Source organism: Poecilia latipinna, unplaced genomic scaffold, assembly GCF_001443285.1.
Source record: "Poecilia latipinna isolate Pla-1442-1.1 unplaced genomic scaffold, P_latipinna-1.0 Scaffold2532, whole genome shotgun sequence".
Lineage (NCBI taxonomy): Eukaryota > Metazoa > Chordata > Actinopteri > Cyprinodontiformes > Poeciliidae > Poecilia > Poecilia latipinna.
This window is the reverse complement of record NW_015115148.1, coordinates 58,367-80,310: the sequence shown is the minus strand read 5'-3', so window position 1 is coordinate 80,310 and position 21,944 is coordinate 58,367. Positions and strand designations below refer to the sequence as shown.

Below are 21,944 nucleotides of genomic sequence, written 5' to 3'. Positions count from 1 at the left end.
AGGCATGGCAAATGTCAGATTTATTTGTGCCCCCAAAAAGCCTCATCTGCAGATAAACTGCTAGAAGTGCCGTTTAATAATCCGGCTTCTCTGGTTTGCCCTACCACTTCTCTCCAGTCCCGTTGTAACAGCGTGTGATGACAGTGCTTTATAGTTCCCTTCCACTTAAAATGCAAATATTTCCCAAGGTGAGTAAGGTGCTGGGATATTTAATGCACTTAATATAGACATAAAGACTGTTGTGGAAGCAGGAGGTAGATCAAAGAGGTGGGGCACTGTGATTGGCTAATCATGTCTCATTGTTTCGGCCATTATTTTCCTCAACTTTTAATTTTTCCCTCTTAAGGATCATTGAGCAAGGCAATTACATGGAGTTGACCTTGTGTATTAAAGCAGGAGAGGAGGACAGGGAAGATGTCCCATCACATCCTTCTTTCTTTCTTTTTTTTTAATTGTCTCTCACAACAATATAAAAAAAAGTGCGGGCGTCGGAGACACCATTACTACCCCTCTCCCAGCACCGCCGCCCCTTCTCCTCCTCTGTGGTTGAAAATGAGTCAACGGAATATTAAGTCCCCGGCATTAGAATAAACACGTCGCGTGTTAAATCAAAATCCAATTCTGTGGTCTATTATTTTCTGGCATAGTAATGACTGCCAAGGATTAGGAATCAATATTTCACTGCAGCAGGGACATTACCGTCTTTATTCAGGCCGTAATTGAGTTTTGAGGAGAGGCCCTGCCCTGGAATCTGCATTAGAGATAAGGGCTGCCGTTCATGGAGGCCATTACACCTCAGCTTCAAATCCCTCAACCTTGCAACATATTAGCCTTACTACACTGTAACTAACTAATAAATACGCGCTCATAAGTTAGAACTGACTGTTGCTGACCTGGCCTAACTATAGGAAGCACTCGCTCCTACTAGAGCTAATTTGTATTTACACCCGTCAGTAAAGTATGAATTCAATTGCGGAGCAGCTACTAACTGTGTGGGATTAGCTATGTGTAAAAAAAAATTAAATCCGAAACGTTGAGCTGGCGCGTGCTTCCTGCTCCTTGCTTCTCTCCTGCCAGGACAGAGAAATGTCCCGGGCCTCACCGCCCCACGCGCGCACCAGCCAGATAATAGCCTATTAGCGCAAGTGGGATTAATTTGTAGCCAATTACAAGGCGTGAGTTGAAAGGGAATGCATAAATAAGGAGAGAGACCGGCGCACACACAGTATCAGTATATGTGTGTGATAGAGGGTCCTCTAGGGGCCGGCTGTAAGCCAAAGAGGGTGTTGAAAGCTCGAACGGGGGAGAGAGAGCGCGAGAAACAAGAGGCGACGGGGAGGAGAGAGGGAGCTACTCAAAACTGAAGGAGCGGGAGAGAACGCGAGCTGGTTCGAGCTGCTCGCGCAGAGATACATCAGCGTCCGTCCCGCCTCCAGCTACTGCCCTGCGGTCACCGCACAGAGGTCAAACTCTGTGCTCTGCGTATGCGTGCGTGTCATCGCGGGCTAACTGCCACGCGCTGTGACTCTGGAGAAGTTCTGCTGAAGCGGAGAAGGATGCAGCCGAAAGAGCCGGAGACAAACAGGCAGAGAGAAGAAGTTTAAAGTTTGAGCGGACAAAAAGTAGCCTCCAGTCAGGCTTAAAGCTTCTCACCTGTCCACACTCCCGGACTTTCCATGGAAAACCTCCAAAAGCAGAGAACTCCACCTCAGGCTGGACGTGAACAGGACTCATGAGCTGGCCTTTCGTGTGACGTTTATCCTCTGAAATGAATATCATATAACCGTTTTAAATCCAACTGGGCTCAATTTATTTATTTATTTATTTATTTATTTATTTATTTATTTATTTATTTATTTATTTATTTATTTATTATCTTTTTCTCTTGTTCCTCTTCTTCGCATTTAATTCCGGATTCCTAAATTCCATAAAGTCTATGGGAAGGAGGGAGTAAAGTGATGAACCGAGACAGAGGCGCGGCATCCGGGCCTGGATCGGACGGGATCCAGGCGGTGATGGGACGGGACAGAGCCGCAGCAGGAGGGCCAGTGGTGGACACACTCCAGCCCGCAATGAGTCGGGACAGACCGGGGAGCGGGGACGGGGTTCAGACGATGGTGGGCCCTGAGAGCAGGGAGATGTTGGACGCAGGCGCCGCCGCGGACAAGCGGCTCTTCTCAGTGGCCGCAAGCAGAGATCCTCAGGCCGTAGAGAACCACACGGAGCCCCCGCCGGTGTTAGCTCCGCCACAACAGGTGAGAGGCGGGGGCCAAACTTTATGGAGGGTCTCTGAGGAGAGAGTTAATTCCATTGCAACTTTTTATTGTTATTATTATTATTATTATTATTATTATTATTATTATTATTATTATTATTATTATTATTATTTATTATGCACCGCCAGAAAAGTGAAATAAAAAAAAGGGTGGGGGAGTGGGGTGAGGTAGCTTTTTCCCATCCGGAAAACGTGATAATGTTCTTAAATTATTTACATGCATTCATGTCTGTTTTGTTTTCGATCATGTTAAAAATGTCTTATAGTTTGGGTATGGTTGCTTTCACTGTGCTTTTTTAAAAAGTTGCCAATCAACATGACAGCAACTGCAAAACAACCAAAGCGCGCGCACACACAATAAATTTAAGTGAAATTGATTTAAATTGCCAAACTAACAGAAAACTGTGAAAATTTACAAGATATCTGAATTATTTTTGTTTTATTTTTTGGCATAACAAAAATTTGCTCACACTAATCGAGACAAAATAAAAAATATTGGTATTTTTGCTCGGAAGTTTTCATAAATGTGAACAAAAAAAATCTAAAAATGTTAACGTCTTTCTTAAACCACATTTTTCCTCTTCATTTGCTCTTTATCGGCTACATTACGTCCAGGTTTGTCATAAACTCATAAATAGTAGATCATTCTGTTTAATCCCTGTTGTGATCATGCTGCAATAATCTTTTCATGTAATGTCAATGACTCTTTTCCCACTCGCTCATATTATTTCAACTGAGAATGTTGATGGTATTAATGTGGGATTATTGCTGTGGACATGCTCCAGGCTGGCCTCATTAATAAATGAACGATCCTTATCTGTAGCCGTGGTTGGGACTCTTATCAGCTCAGCAGCTTACATGCACGGACACCTTCTGAGCTCCACATAAATCAGGATGTGCAAATCAACAGTAAACACGCTGCGCACAATCAGGGTCACAGCGAAAGGAGAATGGACGAATACTGTAAACATTATCCAAACATTCAGCTCCTATTTCAGCCATAAGATTAAGAATAACGTTTTGCCTTTATGGCCCACTCCATTTTGTACCACTCCAGACATGCAGAGGGTCATAAAATTGGATTGATTTGTTTTTTTGTTTTGTTTTTTCCTTTGGGCGCCCAATGAGACAAGATCCAAGAATTTAGGCTGTTGTAAATTATTATTATTTATTAAGAAGGAAATACAATTAAATGAATGTTTGATTTTATTTAAATGTCAGAAGATAAATAAAACCCCAACGAAAACTCACGTAAATAAAAGAAACTAAAAGAAAACATAAGAAAAGAAAAGAACAGGAAAAGAAAGAAAAGAAGTGGAAAGAAAAACTACCTGCTAACTCAGACTTTTCTTCTTCGCTAGGGCCCCGGCCACCGTACCACCTCCTTCTCCGTCCTGGACATCTTGGACCCCAACAAGTTCACGAGCAACCGGCGACACACGTCGCCGTCGCAGCACGTGAGCCACCACGGGGAGCGCGAGCTGATCGCTTACGATGCGGAGAACCGGAGAGCAGGGCCAGGGGAGCGCGAGCTCAGTAGCCTGGAGCCCAGCAAGAGTTGCTACGTCGCAGAGGAATACCAGAGCAGTGAGTGGGATTCATTCTCAGCTATATTAGTGGTTGCTTCGTTTTTTGTTTTGTTTTGTTTTTTTGTTTCTGGGGGATATATTTTAAGGCAAACTATGGAGGGTTTTACTAAACTATTTTTAATTAGAGTGCTGATTCGTTTTTATTGATATTTACTATTTAAGGTGTGATAAATATTTTACTGTTGGGTCGCTTTATAAAATGCTTATTTATTATTATATGCATTTTTAACCACTACTACAGCCATGTTGGGGAAGTAGACTGTTATTAAGTTTCCCGTTCACACGGCTAAACTTCAACAGAAAAATAAAGCAGGACTTTCCAACTGATAGGACAGAATTGTGAATCCCAGCCGACAGCTGAATCATTGTTTCAGGACGTGTCCGCTGCCTGTGCTGGGATCCGTCTAATCACTGAGAAATAAATAGATTTTAAAGCTGGAACATGCACTCAAATCCATCAGGAATGAAAATAGAGCGTGTTTCTAGTTGAAGACTTAATAATTCGTTTTCAGATAGGACTGAAAAGGGGGGAAAAATCAATTTGGCTTCTATTTAGAGCTCAGTTTAGAGAAAATAAAGTTGACAGGCTGCAGTGTGTGTGTGTGTGTGTGTGTGTGTGCGTGTGTGTGTGTGTTTAGATCTAATCGGAGGTGTGTGTTATTAATTGGTGAATATCTGTTTCCAGCAGCAGACTGAAGGAACTAATAGAACTCACCTAAACTGCAATCAGATCGCATTCTTTTATTTTTTCTTTTTAACATGAACATGTATTTTCCTTTTTTTAAAATCATTTTCGCGTTAACAGACGTGTTGCTGCGTCTTACAATCACTTAGACAAATCAGACACACCAATGAAACCCAGCGATCTTAAACCTGGCAAAATAAATAAAAACGTTTTCCAACAAGACGAACATAATGATTATAATTATGATAATGATAATATTATTGATTTATATTTAGATGAGATTAAATTAAAAAAAATTCACGAGATATTTTATTAAATAAATAGCGAATGTCTCTCATCTAATCTGAACTGTTCCAGAAAAATTCAATCGATAATTCGATGATAATTACTCTAGATGTTATAGATGCTACATATATGTTTTAATAAGAGTTGCAGAGTTTTGGAGATTGAGTAAATCAATCAATTAAATAAATAAATATTTTTTTATATATAAATCAGATTCCAGTTAAAAAAAAACTAAAGCTAACATTTTAACTATTATATAATAATTAAACCCCGTAATAAAAAAATATTCATATAACCTCTGTTGTTTTTATTGATTAAACATTAGCTAATTAGAGCACGGAGATGTTTTAAACTAAACAGCATTTCTATTCATTCATTGTCACGTGCTCAAAATATCTGAATTGGTTACTCTAAATTTAAGTATTATTTTATAGTATAACTCATTAAAATCTGTGCATATAAATAAAAAAAATAATAAAAATAGTCCTATCTGAAAATGTTTTTCAGAGTCTGTAAGTCTGTTTTCTTTCTCAGCTTTCAAAGCATTTTTCCATTACTTAGAAGAAATTCAGTCAAAATATATATATATATATATATTTTTTTGAATATTGAAAACATTTTCATTTATATTTGTGTTGTGATTTTACTGCCAGTCTGATCAGGCCTGCTGCCAGTCAGACCTGGTTACTGCAGCTTTTATTGCCTTTTAATTAATTTTCTTTAAATGTCGGTTTAATTTTTTAAGTTGCTGCAGTTGAAATTTCCATCACATTTTCTATATTTCTGTTATATATTGCAATATATAATAGATAAATGAACAGAAGCTAACTCCTGGAGGCCAGAGCCTCCAGCAAACCTGAAAGCCCCGTTTTATTTCTGTTTATGTTTTACTTCAATTCTATATTTGCTGGGCATAACTAGGATCAAACAAAAATTATCCAAATATCATTGGATATTTTTTAATCTGACAAATGAGACTCATTGGGACATATTCTAATTTCTACTTTAACCATTTTTTTTCATGACAGGTGAAAATTAATAATAAATAAATACAGTAAATGACTAAGCCCATAATTCTTCATACCCTGGACTGATTCATGTTTAGAGTTGTCTTTTAATATTGACTAACATGTTTCTTCTGACTGTAATATTCATATTTTAGTGGTTCAGAGATACTCCTGACTTTGATCTGACAGATAATCTGTGCAGGGAGCTGATTAGGGTGATAGCAAAGTTAGTATTGGAAACATGCAAAAAGCAGCAATTATGATATAGATTTGACTGATTTAATGGCAATATTTTTTTTCCTTTGATTATTGAAAAGGGTAATAATTTGACATTCAGGTTTTTTGGGTTCTTTTTTTTACAAAAACGTGAATGAAAAACTTTTCAGAATTGATGCTCTTTTCACACTGTTTTATCATCTTTAACCAAAGCCTGACTCAGACCTGTATCTAGCTGTAAATGATTATTAAATAAATTGCTAAATAAATTGAATAATTTTAATCTGTAGTTGAAGCAACAAACATCTGCAGCCATAAATCAGTTCATCATATCTGAACTGTGATGTTTAACTACAGAGCCTGGCAAAAGTACTCACACCCCTTTAAATATTTTCACATTAGAACCAACAAACCTCAGTCTAGTTTATTGGGATTGCCTGTAAATGACTTTGACTAGGCACTCTAACAGCCTAGTCTAAGCCGTCCCATAATACCAGTGTGGCTGTTCAGGCTGATTATCCTGCTGGAAGCTGGAGCCTCTAACAGCTTCTCCTCCAGGATTTTCCTGATTTGGCTCCACCCGCGTTCCAGTCAGCTCTGACAGGCTGGAGAGAAAATGTCCCCACAGCATCATACTGCCACCAGCATGCTTCATCATAGGGGCGGTGTGTCACACACAGCATGCAGCATTTAGGCCAGAAACCCCTGATTCTGGTTCCATCTGCTGGCTCGTAGCGAACTTTAACTAGGACATCGTGGAGGTTTCCGTCATCAAGTTTGAGCTAAAGTGTTGAAACAACAGCTGCTGTTAGAGATACCTCAACCAACTATTGGGGGAAAATACTGTATAGTACATACAGTCATATTCAGTAAATTAGAATATGTGCTCCAATGAGTCCTGTTTGTCAGATTAAAATCACTGCCTGAGGCAGTAAACAGAGTTTGAATTAAGCCCAGCCCACATTTCTGTGAAAAAAAAAGTTTTTATATTGATCTGATGTAATATTCTAATTTTAAATGTCATAGGGTTTATTTTAGCTCTAAGTGAAAAATAATCATAATTAACAGAAATAATATGAATGTAATAAATATATAGAATGTGTTTCACATTGTGATTAAGTTCCTGAAATAAATGGGTTTTTCAGTAATATTCTGATTTATTGAATGGCTCTGTGGACGTAACTTTCAGTAGGCAGATACTTATGTATTAAGAATCTTTTTTTTTTTGGCCAATATAATTTTCTATTTTTGAGAAAATTTATTTTGTGATTCACTTCATTTAAATACAGATTTTAATGCTGAAATGAGATCTGTCTGTCTATCCATCTGTCTATCTCTCTCCATCTCTACACTCAGCCAAATAATCAAGACGTTTGGACAACAAGAAGCACCTGACTAGTTCTGAGAAACACAAAGCTACAATTGTGGCTCAGTTAACAGTTGAGAAAAGGCAGAAACAGAAATCAGTAGCTTCATTTCCTTCCCTTCATCCGGCTAATCTGAGTTATTCCAGATTGACATGTATTTGATGATTTCATATCCAGTTTGCTGGATGTGATTTCATCCCAGCAGGACAGTAGACCTCCAAGACAAGCAGACTTGTCTTGGATTCCTGCCTGAGGTGTTAGCTACATCTGTTTGTGGCTAAAGGAGAACTGTTTGACTGGCATTACCACAGGTTCAAGCTTCCTGCACCTAAACTGTTGTTGTTGTGTTCATCTTTCAGAGGACAGTTTTGTATACCGAAGTCCAGATGAAGAGGACTATCACCGCTCTGGGACTCCAGACTCTGAGGGTCCAGATGGGACCTACAGCAGCGAGGAGAGCAGCTCTGCTCTGCCTAGCAACGGAGACAGAGAGTTGGGCCAGCACGGCCACTCTGACCCCAGCAGAGACACAAAGAGCCCGGGTGGAGGGCCCCCGGCTCAGATCAGCAGCGGTCAGATCAACGCAGGGCAGGGCACCAAGCCCAAGAGGAAACGCTCCGGCTCGGACTCCAAGTCAGGGAAGCCCCGCAGGGCCCGGACTGCCTTCACCTACGAGCAGCTGGTAGCGCTGGAAAATAAATTCAAGTCCACACGCTACCTGTCGGTGTGCGAGCGCCTCAACTTGGCCCTGTCCCTGTCCCTCACCGAGACCCAGGTCAAGATCTGGTTCCAGAACCGCCGGACAAAGTGGAAGAAGCAGAACCCTGGAGCCGATACCTCGGCCCCCACGGCGGGGGGAGCCGGAGGAGCAGGGGGCGCAGGTGGGGGGACAGGGGGAGGCCTGGGCAGCCTGAGTCCTCTGAGCCCATCTCCTCCGGTCAGCGGCCACCTGGCCATGCACGCTGGCTACGCCGGACACCACCACCCCCCCACAGGGAGCCTGGTGCAGCTGCCTTTCCTCACCGCCAGCCATGTCCTGTCTCCGTTCATGCTGGGAACTCAGAGCTACGCTGCGCCTGCCTTCTACAGCACACACCTGTAAAGCCACACAGTGAACTGCAGAGCAGCAAACCTTTTTACTACCAGTACCTGAAGACTTTAAATCAGTGGATTATTTTGATAGATTGTGAATATGAACCAGAACTTGTACATAAATCTATGTTGTAGCTTCCTCTGAATGCTATCTGGACCTGCGTGATAGACCAAGAATTGAGTTCTTTCTTTCTGTTTAATTTCACGTCTGTACAAATACTGAATGTTTAAGACGTAAGGAATGGCTTTGATCTATCATCAGTATTGTGTAATTCCAGCTGTGATCGTTTTCATTTCCCTTATTTATTGAATTTGTTCCAGTTGCTATGAAATCCCTGGATGTGCCAAATCCTCAGCCCAACATGAACTGTCCTTTGATATTAAAAAGATGAATAATTAAGTGCAGAGATGGAGGCTTTTGGATTTCTTCTGGGTTTTTTTTTTTCTACAGAGGGTTGCGGAGAAACCATAATTCCATTTCACAACCTCACTTCTTTTCCCCATTATTGTCCTTTCTGTTTAAAGATGAGAGAGGGCGCAAATAGGATGAGGCTGTTGAGCTCAAGCACTTGGCAGAATAAATAAAAATAGCTTTAAAACATATAGATGAGTATTCCTTACCAAGAGTTTCTAAAAGAGTAAGGCAGAAAGCTGTCTATTTTAAAAAGGGGTAAATTCTGTTCCATCTTTATGTACTTAAGACAGTAATTGACCATTTGCTGCCAAATTTAACTTGAAAAATCTTTTTACTTCTGTGTATATATTTCACCAAAGAGGAGAGTAGATAAAGACAGAAGTTGAGCTGTTCTGTTTCCCATTTAAAACCAAAATCTGTTTAATATGGCATTCAACATCCTGGACAACCCCCCAAATCTGAAACAGTCCCTTATTTTATCATTGACACAAATAACAATATTAAAATAAGGGATGGCTTCAGATTTGGGATTGGAATATTCTAAAAAGTTTTCAAAATAAAAATAAAGATCTATACAAACTTTGGAAGCAAAGGCCAAACCAAACAGAACACACAACCATGCGGAGAGCTTGGCCTAACCCCAAGCCTATAAAAACCACAGCAAGAATTTGGAGTTAAAAATAGACTGCACTGTTAGGGAGAGATGAATATTCTCCAAAGTAAAATCAACACTTTACAGGTCCATCTGAGCATGAATGAACCAATTAGATTAAAAAAAGTTCCTCGGTTAAAGGAATTCCCATTGACAGCTTCATAAACTACCTATATGGAACAGAAAAACATTAGACAACTCTTTTCTTGTAAAAAGCAGTTGTATTTTATTATTGCTGCCTAATGATCAATAAAGACACACAAATGGTTGTTAGTGGGTCCAGTCTATCTATGAGTAGATTTCTAAATTTCTTCATGTTTACCTAAAGATTCTGGCTGACAGCGTGCTTCTATCACATTAACCTAGATTTTTATGTACCGACTCCATAGATATGAAGTTCAGTCGCTGTTACAAAGTACTCAGCTAAAGTTTTATTGCTGAAAATGACAACTTTTATATCTGCGATAGAAGTGTTGCTCCAACTCTGAGCTGCTGAGTGGCTCCTTGGTTCAAACTGCTATAGTGGGAGGAGTTATCGTCAACGGAACCTCATACTGGAAATGATCAAATCTGGGGGAAAAAGACCACTAACCCAGTTAGATTGCTCTTTACTTTTATTGGTAAATGTGGAAAAATATGTACAAAAACTTTTAAAATATGGATTTGTAGTGGGCAAAGACGTTCCTAACTCACCAGGATTCCAACCTGACCTCTGCATGGCATAGTGAGTATCATCATATGTGACAGCAGGTAGAACCTCACCTTCACAATCATGTTAACTCGATTCTGTAACTTCTGAACAGTTAANCAAATAATCAAGACGTTTGGACAACAAGAAGCACCTGACTAGTTCTGAGAAACACAAAGCTACAATTGTGGCTCAGTTAACAGTTGAGAAAAGGCAGAAACAGAAATCAGTAGCTTCATTTCCTTCCCTTCATCCGGCTAATCTGAGTTATTCCAGATTGACATGTATTTGATGATTTCATATCCAGTTTGCTGGATGTGATTTCATCCCAGCAGGACAGTAGACCTCCAAGACAAGCAGACTTGTCTTGGATTCCTGCCTGAGGTGTTAGCTACATCTGTTTGTGGCTAAAGGAGAACTGTTTGACTGGCATTACCACAGGTTCAAGCTTCCTGCACCTAAACTGTTGTTGTTGTGTTCATCTTTCAGAGGACAGTTTTGTATACCGAAGTCCAGATGAAGAGGACTATCACCGCTCTGGGACTCCAGACTCTGAGGGTCCAGATGGGACCTACAGCAGCGAGGAGAGCAGCTCTGCTCTGCCTAGCAACGGAGACAGAGAGTTGGGCCAGCACGGCCACTCTGACCCCAGCAGAGACACAAAGAGCCCGGGTGGAGGGCCCCCGGCTCAGATCAGCAGCGGTCAGATCAACGCAGGGCAGGGCACCAAGCCCAAGAGGAAACGCTCCGGCTCGGACTCCAAGTCAGGGAAGCCCCGCAGGGCCCGGACTGCCTTCACCTACGAGCAGCTGGTAGCGCTGGAAAATAAATTCAAGTCCACACGCTACCTGTCGGTGTGCGAGCGCCTCAACTTGGCCCTGTCCCTGTCCCTCACCGAGACCCAGGTCAAGATCTGGTTCCAGAACCGCCGGACAAAGTGGAAGAAGCAGAACCCTGGAGCCGATACCTCGGCCCCCACGGCGGGGGGAGCCGGAGGAGCAGGGGGCGCAGGTGGGGGGACAGGGGGAGGCCTGGGCAGCCTGAGTCCTCTGAGCCCATCTCCTCCGGTCAGCGGCCACCTGGCCATGCACGCTGGCTACGCCGGACACCACCACCCCCCCACAGGGAGCCTGGTGCAGCTGCCTTTCCTCACCGCCAGCCATGTCCTGTCTCCGTTCATGCTGGGAACTCAGAGCTACGCTGCGCCTGCCTTCTACAGCACACACCTGTAAAGCCACACAGTGAACTGCAGAGCAGCAAACCTTTTTACTACCAGTACCTGAAGACTTTAAATCAGTGGATTATTTTGATAGATTGTGAATATGAACCAGAACTTGTACATAAATCTATGTTGTAGCTTCCTCTGAATGCTATCTGGACCTGCGTGATAGACCAAGAATTGAGTTCTTTCTTTCTGTTTAATTTCACGTCTGTACAAATACTGAATGTTTAAGACGTAAGGAATGGCTTTGATCTATCATCAGTATTGTGTAATTCCAGCTGTGATCGTTTTCATTTCCCTTATTTATTGAATTTGTTCCAGTTGCTATGAAATCCCTGGATGTGCCAAATCCTCAGCCCAACATGAACTGTCCTTTGATATTAAAAAGATGAATAATTAAGTGCAGAGATGGAGGCTTTTGGATTTCTTCTGGGTTTTTTTTTTTCTACAGAGGGTTGCGGAGAAACCATAATTCCATTTCACAACCTCACTTCTTTTCCCCATTATTGTCCTTTCTGTTTAAAGATGAGAGAGGGCGCAAATAGGATGAGGCTGTTGAGCTCAAGCACTTGGCAGAATAAATAAAAATAGCTTTAAAACATATAGATGAGTATTCCTTACCAAGAGTTTCTAAAAGAGTAAGGCAGAAAGCTGTCTATTTTAAAAAGGGGTAAATTCTGTTCCATCTTTATGTACTTAAGACAGTAATTGACCATTTGCTGCCAAATTTAACTTGAAAAATCTTTTTACTTCTGTGTATATATTTCACCAAAGAGGAGAGTAGATAAAGACAGAAGTTGAGCTGTTCTGTTTCCCATTTAAAACCAAAATCTGTTTAATATGGCATTCAACATCCTGGACAACCCCCCAAATCTGAAACAGTCCCTTATTTTATCATTGACACAAATAACAATATTAAAATAAGGGATGGCTTCAGATTTGGGATTGGAATATTCTAAAAAGTTTTCAAAATAAAAATAAAGATCTATACAAACTTTGGAAGCAAAGGCCAAACCAAACAGAACACACAACCATGCGGAGAGCTTGGCCTAACCCCAAGCCTATAAAAACCACAGCAAGAATTTGGAGTTAAAAATAGACTGCACTGTTAGGGAGAGATGAATATTCTCCAAAGTAAAATCAACACTTTACAGGTCCATCTGAGCATGAATGAACCAATTAGATTAAAAAAAGTTCCTCGGTTAAAGGAATTCCCATTGACAGCTTCATAAACTACCTATATGGAACAGAAAAACATTAGACAACTCTTTTCTTGTAAAAAGCAGTTGTATTTTATTATTGCTGCCTAATGATCAATAAAGACACACAAATGGTTGTTAGTGGGTCCAGTCTATCTATGAGTAGATTTCTAAATTTCTTCATGTTTACCTAAAGATTCTGGCTGACAGCGTGCTTCTATCACATTAACCTAGATTTTTATGTACCGACTCCATAGATATGAAGTTCAGTCGCTGTTACAAAGTACTCAGCTAAAGTTTTATTGCTGAAAATGACAACTTTTATATCTGCGATAGAAGTGTTGCTCCAACTCTGAGCTGCTGAGTGGCTCCTTGGTTCAAACTGCTATAGTGGGAGGAGTTATCGTCAACGGAACCTCATACTGGAAATGATCAAATCTGGGGGAAAAAGACCACTAACCCAGTTAGATTGCTCTTTACTTTTATTGGTAAATGTGGAAAAATATGTACAAAAACTTTTAAAATATGGATTTGTAGTGGGCAAAGACGTTCCTAACTCACCAGGATTCCAACCTGACCTCTGCATGGCATAGTGAGTATCATCATATGTGACAGCAGGTAGAACCTCACCTTCACAATCATGTTAACTCGATTCTGTAACTTCTGAACAGTTAAACAGCTGCAGAGAGGAAAGGAACCAAAATCATTAAGTAGTTTGTAGTGTGAATGTGACAAGGGAAGAGCTACTTTAAACCATTCTCTGTTTTACTAAACTTTACTTTTATGATGCCAGTGCTTAACATTGTCTTACTTCTTTTTCCATACTTGTTGTGTACTAGATCCTAATTTATCCCTACTTGAAGCAGAGACAGTAAGACAACAAGCCAAGACATTTCCTTATGGTACAAATGATTTTAATGCACACAGTAGTATTAAACCTAACTCATGCATTACCCCATAATACATAAATTAATCATTCAGCAAAAGTAGAAAAAAGTAAACATCTGGGTATCTGTGTACAGAACAAAGACAGGATCATACAAACAATGCAATATTTGACTCAGTATATTTAACAGAAATGTCCTTGTTATCAGCAGGACGTCCTTTTTGCAGGAATTGTGTGAATGTTAGCTTGGCGTTTATCAGTGGAGGTAGATGGGCACGTACTGTACGAAGGCTGCACCGACTGTAGTTTTCTGGCTGATCACTGATCTTAAAAAGTCTGATCTACAGATTCCAATTTTGATTGATATTGATTTTGGGAACATGTTTGTGAATATTTCAATTGAGAAAACATACAGTCACAGTGTAGAACCAAGCTGAGCTGCTGGTGAGATGTTAGCTCATGCAGCTTAAAAATATATTTGTATTAATAATGTGATTCAGTGAAATCATGCTTATTTTTACCTCCACTGGGTTACATGGCCCTATACTGGCTCAAACACACAAATTATCCGAGAAACTTTCCTTGTGAGAGTCCCTCCAAAAACATGAATATTGTGAATGTTCCTTCAGTCATGAAATGCAGGTACATAAGCACACACTTACATTAAAAACTGTGACTCAGTTTCTTTACGCAGATTTTAAGAGTCCCTGATCGTTGTGAAAGAGGCTGTTTATAGAGCACAGCGACAGAAACACAGTCAGTTGAGGGCGTAGTTAAACTGGTTGGAGAACTTGTCGTGTTTTCTCCTGTCGGCTTTACTTAACACCTGAGCCACTCTGCGCATGGTGCTCCTAGAGAGGGAGGTGGACAAGAAAACAAAGGCAGAGTTTTACAACTTCCTGACAGGACCACATGGCTACCACTTAGCTCAGCTCAGTGAAGGCTTAGCCAAAGCTGAAGAGACATACTTGTTGAAGACCTTTCTCTCCAGTCTGGAGCGCGACGTGTTGCTGGTCTGCTTTAGATCGCTGAGGTTAGGGTATTTCTTTTTTTTCCCCTTCCGTTTTTTACCTCTCACCCGACTGGAGCCCAGGTCTTCTCCTGTTGCTGCTTCGATGTCACGCATCAAGTCCACATCACGCCAGTCTGCAACACATTTCCACACAACAGAGAGTGAGCATAATGAAGCTCGATGGGAGAGGAGAAACAAGACAAACTGGAGGTGTTGAAACATTAACACTTTCCACCGTTCATCTTTCCTCTTCTTTGTTTTGTGCATCCAATGCATCCACCTTCAGCACCTTCATTACTTCATTTACACACTACGCAGCTTAGCTTTAGTTATTTGGAATTTCCTTTTTGTTGGTAGTTTAATAAACATTATTTTATGTAGCTTTTGTCATGTCTTGAGACAGCTTTCTAACAGATGGGGTTTTACATCAGATTTACATCATAAATGAGACTGAGCTACTGAGAGTTAACATCCTGGATCTTGCACACAGTGCCGTGGAAGTGATTGGTACGTCTGAATTCAATGATCTGGATGTATGAAAGTCAGTGGTGGACACCATCAACTTAAAAGTTAGTTGTGCTAACCCTAAAGCACTAATTACAGGCATTAATTCCACTGAAGTATTTAGCTTCTGCTAAATACTATGTGCCACAGAAGCTAACACTAAAACTACACACTCAACACCTTACTTAGCATAAGCTAAGGCTACAGCTCTACACCAACATGTTATTGAGCGGAAGCTAACACTAAATGCTATACCAACATGGTATTTAGCAGTAGCTATTGCTAAGGCACTAAATTCAACCATGTCATTAACCAACATAATATATCGCCATCAACACAGCCAAGTTTGTCATTACACATCTACCTGTACGGTTGCACTTCAAGAAGTGGTTTTGTGGAACAGACCTTTCACTTTTAGAGGTCAGTTTTAGAGTTGTTGAGGTTTGTTAATTCCTGTTGCTGATTTTGCCCAATTCTTAACCATCAATAACCAAAACTTCAACACAGATGTCAAACTTTATTCAGCTGAAAGTCACAAAACAGTCAAGCAAATTAATGTTTTTAGAATCTATCCAGAAAAAAAATAATCAAGAGGGAGTGAAATGCGCTCAGTCTTTTCAAAGCTAGCAAATCTGCTAAAGTGCTAAACAAAAAATCAGCTTCACTACTAGCAGATTAGCAAAACGGAGTCCACCACTGGTGAAAGCTTTTACCGCCAAAGTCATCTTTTGTTTTTATTTTACAATTTAATCATGAGGTCTTCATTTAGTCAAGATTTGACAACATCTATGGCTTTTTAACATCCAATCAATCATTAGTTTTAATTCATTTTTCCATCCATTCAGCAATGAAAGTATGCAACATATCCCAAAAACAAAAGGTTAGCACCTGGGTATGTCTCCAGTTTCTTCTCATAACAATTACACAAAAAGCAATTTGACAAAGAAGTGTAATGAAGTAATAGCAGCTGATAAGGTAAATGAGCTCCAACTGCTCGGTTTCACAGAGCACGGGAAGCGAATGCCGCGTCCTCTGGGCTTATTTGGATCCTATTCTGGTGTTAATGAAAAGTGTAGTGCCATAATGCTGGCTGATAAAGTAAAAGCGGCTGGAACGCAGAGTAATGATGATCTAAACGAAGAGAAGCCTTTCGTTAATGATGGACTGCGGTAGAATTAGAGATAAACCTGCAGTAATTCAAAGTAATTACACTGTGATTGTGATGGGATTGAGGTCTGCTCACTGCTCTGTCAAAACATTGACCTCAGCTCATCAGCTGTATGACCCTGGGTCTGACTGGATCTTCAACTATTCCTCACACACACGCACACACACACACACACACACACAAAGGCGAATGTAATTGAGTTTAAGTGAGTAGTTGCTAGTAAAAGAGGGGCTGCAACATACAATCGTTCAGTTTGTATGCTGGTTTTTGTTGCTCGGGTCTAAGAGAAAAAGCAACAAAAACAAAAGGTCAGATGTGAGATGAGAGGGTAAAGGAGAAGAAATACGTAGAAAGGAAAGCGAGCCTATGAATTCAATCAGAACTGCAGCAGGGCTCTTTTCTCTGTCAACACCTTTTAGCCCATCCAGATGGGGCCTGCGGGGGTTAGGGCAGGGGCCAGCCCACACACTCATACTCTGAGGTATCTGGGGTCTTTGGTTGGTTCATCTCTAAGCTACGCTCTGCTAAGCACAGGGGCCCTGCCTGTCTGTGTGTGGGAGAATAAATCCAGACCATCCCAGTGTAGCGGCGCATCCATTCCTCTCATCTCTGTCAGCTGGTCAGCTTCATGGATCCGACAGGCATATCAGTGCCCGTCGTCTGTTAAGGTTGAAATAGACGGCAGCCAAGATCGTTAACATCCCAGCCTGAAATCTGTTTGTTTAAAATGTATCCTGTAAAACAAACCTTTCCTCATGAACCTGAACAGCTTTTACAACCTGTTTCAGAGCCGTCTACACAGTAAAATACCCGAAGCAGCACATTTCAGCATAAAAGCTCCTGGGACCAGCTGGAACCAGACAATACTCTTTGGTGTGGATGCTGTTACTGAATGCAGAAGACGAAAACATTTTCAGTCTCACAGGAAGTAGATGGGTAAGATTTTGTTTTAAGAGTAATGAATTTTCTAAATTTTCTAGAACCAATTAAATGGTTTCATTCACTTCCTCCATTACATTCCGCCAAACTACATCCCTATATTGCTGTGTTTCAGATGACGTAGCACCGACGTTACCCAATGCACATGGAGGGCCAGAAGTAAATTCAGCCTATTTATTTCTGTTGATCCAGCATCAAAATGTCTAAAGTCCGAGTCCTTTACGGGTGCTCCAACCATTCAAATAAAGAAAAAGATAAACGTTTTTTTTGTGTTTCGAAGGTAGTTGGTCACAAGCGAGTTAATTTTAAAAAACTTACTGAAAAAAGAGGAGAAAAGTGGATCAATAATCTACAGCTAAAAGCAGGAGGTGCGGAAACTAACAATGCCAGAGTTTGCAGCACCACTTTCTAACAGGAAACAATCGCATCATTTAAATTGTATTTTCAGATATTTTATTGGACAGTTGCTTAGAAAGACGAGCATTCATATCCTCCTGACTACCAGGAAAAAATGTTGTCCAATCACCATTTTTTTAAAATCCCACAGTGTTTGTAAGGTAATAAAAGGTTTTATGCACTTACTTTGTCTCTTCCCATAAAATGTGTTATTACTGATAAATGCCATTTTTATGAATTAGAAAAAGGAAGGTACAAAAGTCCCACCCCTTCACATCTGGCATTATTGAAAAGCCCTAAATGTCCTCTCCAGATACCAAAAGGAATCAATTCAATACAGTGCAGGGGGTGGGAGATATTCAAGTTTAGAAATATCCTCTACAGAGGACAAAAATGAACTGCTGGTAGTCAGGAGAGGATATGTAAGGTAAGATATATTATTTTTATGCCCTAGTGTGGTTGTCTTCAGAGTGCTAATGTTGTTAGCAGCTAGTTCAGTGTCGAGTCACAGACAGAAAATATAATGTTTATTCAGTGGGACTTTAATGGTAAAAAATAAAAATAAAAAAGCTAAATAAATTAAATATAACCTATCCAGCCATACAGTCACCATGAGAGGTTACTATTCCCCCACATGCTTCGTGTCTGGCCATGGGGTTTCTGTAGATCAGTGCAAATCCAGCCTCCTACAGCGACTCAACATTAACGTACAACTCCAGTATGAATTTGGGTTTACAGAAGCTAAATAAATTATTTACCAGGAAATTCAAGCTCATAAAATAACATGGGTTAGTTCGTTGTTAGCGATAACATCCTTATCATAGACTAAAATTACTTAGAAGGTAAGGTAAGGTAATTTTATTTATATAGCACATTTTCAGCAACAAGGCAATTCAAAGTCCTTTACAGGAGTTAAAAGGAAATACAAACAAAATAACAAACCAAAGGAAAAGAGGAAAGGATACATTAGGGCAGATGGCAACATTCAGACAAAACAAAGGAGCAAAACAAAGACATGAGTGAAGGCGGTGATGTCAAAGGGCCATGAAGCCAGGTAGCTGTGGTCCCTGGCATAGTCCGACAGAGGTGTTTGTTATCGAGGAATTATGTCCTTGGGAGCGCTCAGCTCCACAGCTCCATGGAAACAGGAGGGGATGAGGGGGGAAGGAGCGTTGTGTTTACATATCTTCAAGGAGATTAGAGATATGCAGCCCTTCCAAGGCCACATGGGGAAAGCCAATTAGGTCGGGAAGATTATAAATTTCAATCTTCCCTAAAGTCTCTCCGATACATCTCAGTTCCCAATCATCCAAATTAGTTTGGTCATTCCACTGAGCCGAAACTAGCAACTTCTCCAAGATCGATTAGATCCGGTTAGTGAGTTTTAGAGTCCTCATCTCTGTCCACACCAACAGTCTCAGTGTTTGCTAGTTCGGCCAAGTCCGTCACAAATTTGTCGATAATCCAGGAATCCACAAGCTCCAAACAGCAAAAATCCTGTTATCATAAATAAATCCAGGGTGAATCCTGCCGGGTGTGTCCCCGCAGGACAAGAGGGCTCTCCTGTGCCCAGACTTCTTGTCGAAAATTTGATCAATTGCATTGAGAGATCGGTTGACCAGATCCACAATTTGTAGATTTGGATGATGTGCAAAGAAAGGCTCCAAAAATATAGGAAAAGACAGGACAAAAACAGAGCAAGCAGGGCAGACAAGGGCAGGAAGGGAGCAGAGGAAAAAAGCGTCCGCCTTCAGCGAGAGCAAGAGAGAAAGCACAATTCACTACTCACCTGGCAGAAACAAGTCGACAGCCATCTAGTGCTGCTTTTGAACCTAAATGCTTGACCCAATTTGAAACTAAATGATTGTATTCTCCAGGCTTTTGAAAGCATTCTGCTGGCTCATTGTATAATATGAACCTTGCAGCTCCAGGTAGTCAGTTATGTTGATCGCCTCGATGCGGGTAAATCCTCAAGATTATAAGAGAAGTCTTTTTTTACCGAGATAAAACAGATCATATCCTAAATATACGCAGATTTTTTTGAGATACCTCAGCTGTTCCAGCCTATTTAGGGCATTAGCGTACTGTTGTGATCAACTTTGCTTTGTTTTGAACCTGAGAAATCTCCTTCTGGCCCTCCATCTGAATTTTGTGCGTCATCTGGGTCACGTGACTGAAACCCAGCAATAGGAAGACTGCAATTCTAAAACAGAAAATCACAAGTCAGCTGAAATTCAAACGGAGAAATCAAGCTCAATGGGAGAAATCCCAGATGGAGCACTGAAGGGTGGTGAGAATCGACCAGAATTTCACAGCAAGGCATCAGCCATGCTAGTATTACAGCAAAGTCGCTCTGTTTTATCCTTTTGAGTTTTCAACCTCAGTTTATCACTGATTAACCTTCATTTGGTTTTGAAAATGTCAGTTAAGGTAATGATGTGTTCAATTTGAACTTAGTGCTTTCTAGTTGCAGAGTTAAAAAACTAGTGTTGTGATTTGTTGGGTTGCTAACTACTATTAGCACCACAAGCTAATAATATTTTTCTCTTTATGACTTCAAACAATAAAATCCCAGAGTTGCAAATCACTAAGACTGCAAATAATTTAATAGGTAATTGTCAGAAGCCCTAAAATAATTTATACCTTTTCCTTTTACTGTTATAAACTTGACAGTCATAACGGATGCTAAACCTGGAGCTTCTCTGTAAAGTCCCGGTAGTAACTATCTGGAAGGCAGTCTTGCTTTTTGTATTTCTTCATTGAAAGTGACCAGTGTCATACATTCACTCAAAGTAAAACTTCCCTACTGAGAAAAAAAAATCCATTCTATGCCTTAGCTTGAAAGTATCCTTGTCTAGTTTCAAGCTAGCTAAGGCTAGGTTTCATCTCTTTCAATGTTAACTCCAAATTATTTAATCAATGTTTTAAAATAACTGTAAGATCCTCTTACAATTGTTAGGTTTCTCTAACGTCTCTACTGCCCCATATTTTCTCCAGGTATTTGTAAATATTTCCACCTATTGCTTCTCATTGTGTATCTATAATAATATGGATTTTTTTTTGTCACTTTCTTCTGATCTTGTATGATTATCTTCCGACTCTGTAACACATGTGGAGAACCTTTTTTTTTTCCAGATTTGTTTCCTCAAATAAGTTTGTTTTTAGGTAATTAACACACTGGCTGATTAACAGAGGTGTGTACACTGTTCAGAACCACATTCAGATCATGCTAGGCCTAGCTTTCTCAGTAACTAGTCATAACCTGCTAATCTGTGACCTTATTTCAACTTTATACATCTTTATTTCACTTTAAATTATATTTGTATTAAGTGATTGTATAACACCATATGTCATACAGTTAATAGTTTCAGTTTCCCTTTGTTCCTGTTAAATTAATCCCTAATCAGTGCCTGCGGCTGCTAGCTTGTCCTGTTGTCGCTCTGAGGTCACCAGGAGTTTTCCTCTGATGGTTTTCACCACCTGCTTTGATTCATCTGTCACCACAGAGCCTCCACAGCAACATCAACAGGTTCTCCATATTCCTTATTGAGCTTTACTTTGGGAAACAAGGGTTAGGGAAAATTCACATTATACCACACAAGCTCCAACCAATATTGGCATCTGTGTTTGACTGGACGCTTTAAAGATCTAAGAATCAGCCTGAAAGAGTCAGTATGTGTCCACGTTACGCACCAACTATCACCTTTCTTCTAAATATATGCAGTAATTAAATGCAGCAGAGCCCAGAACAGTTTCTAACAGAGAAACACAGTGTGACACACTAAGAAACATCTAAAACGTCTAAATCTATGATCTATGATAACCAAGCTGTTTAGGTCAATGCTGTGTCAGACTGGTGGAAGTGGACTGTAGTAATAAAGAACTCTTAGTTTTATGGCGGCTTCTTCTCCAGCGCCAGTTGAACTGTTGTTCCCAAATGTCCAAGGTGGGCACACTTCTGCTAATCCACAAACGGGCTAATTCAGGAACCAACTCTTCATTTAGTGTTGTAGCATTTTTGCCAACTTTGAAAACATGTAGTGCACTTGACATCCCTTAAATTCATTTTTCTGGATAAGTTCTAATTTACTCGGCTGGTTTGCAAACTCTGAGTTGAATAAAGTTCGACATCTCTGTTGAAGTTTTAGTTGCTTATTTGCCTGTGATGAATTCTTCAACTAGCTACATGTTTATATTCAGGCTCTTATTTTGAAGTAGGTAAAGACTTTTCAGTTTCTTTTTGTCTCCTCATGTTCTCCACCCATGATGCAGTGCAGCAAATTACGTTTATTCTGTACCCAGAATGCACTTCTACAATAAAATACCATGTAGGTATTTAGCAGGAGC

The 21,944-nt window shown here is 40.3% G+C and overlaps 3 protein-coding genes across 7 annotated transcripts in view; 2 read left to right on the top strand and 1 right to left on the bottom strand.

Moving 5' to 3' along the window:
* Positions 1–531: 531 nt before the first annotated feature.
* On the top strand, positions 532–8,909 carry LOC106938197 (NK1 transcription factor-related protein 1-like). Its single transcript, XM_015020102.1, has 3 exons — positions 532–2,255; positions 3,637–3,862; positions 7,784–8,909. The coding sequence occupies exons 1-3, from the start codon at positions 1,959–1,961 to the stop codon at positions 8,524–8,526; spliced, it is 1,266 nt and encodes a 421-aa protein (XP_014875588.1). The 5' UTR covers positions 532–1,958; the 3' UTR covers positions 8,527–8,909.
* A 725-nt stretch (positions 8,910–9,634) lies between these two features.
* Positions 9,635–11,886, top strand: nkx1.2lb (NK1 transcription factor related 2-like,b). Its single transcript, XM_015020104.1, has 2 exons — positions 9,635–9,650; positions 10,656–11,886. Exons 1-2 carry the CDS (start codon positions 9,635–9,637, stop codon positions 11,501–11,503), a joined length of 864 nt encoding a protein of 287 aa, XP_014875590.1. The 3' UTR covers positions 11,504–11,886.
* A 1,706-nt stretch (positions 11,887–13,592) lies between these two features.
* uvssa (UV-stimulated scaffold protein A) overlaps positions 13,593–21,944 on the bottom strand; it is a 61,036-nt gene continuing 52,684 nt past the window's right edge. For all 5 annotated transcript variants that reach the window (XM_015020105.1, XM_015020107.1, XM_015020106.1 and 2 more), the window contains exons 14-15: positions 14,547–14,724; positions 13,593–14,429 (exon numbers count right to left, since the gene is read on the bottom strand). In XM_015020105.1, coding sequence (XP_014875591.1) covers positions 14,336–14,429; positions 14,547–14,724 — 272 coding nt within the window. In that variant the 3' untranslated portion in view covers positions 13,593–14,335. The remainder of the gene's footprint in view (positions 14,430–14,546; positions 14,725–21,944) is intronic.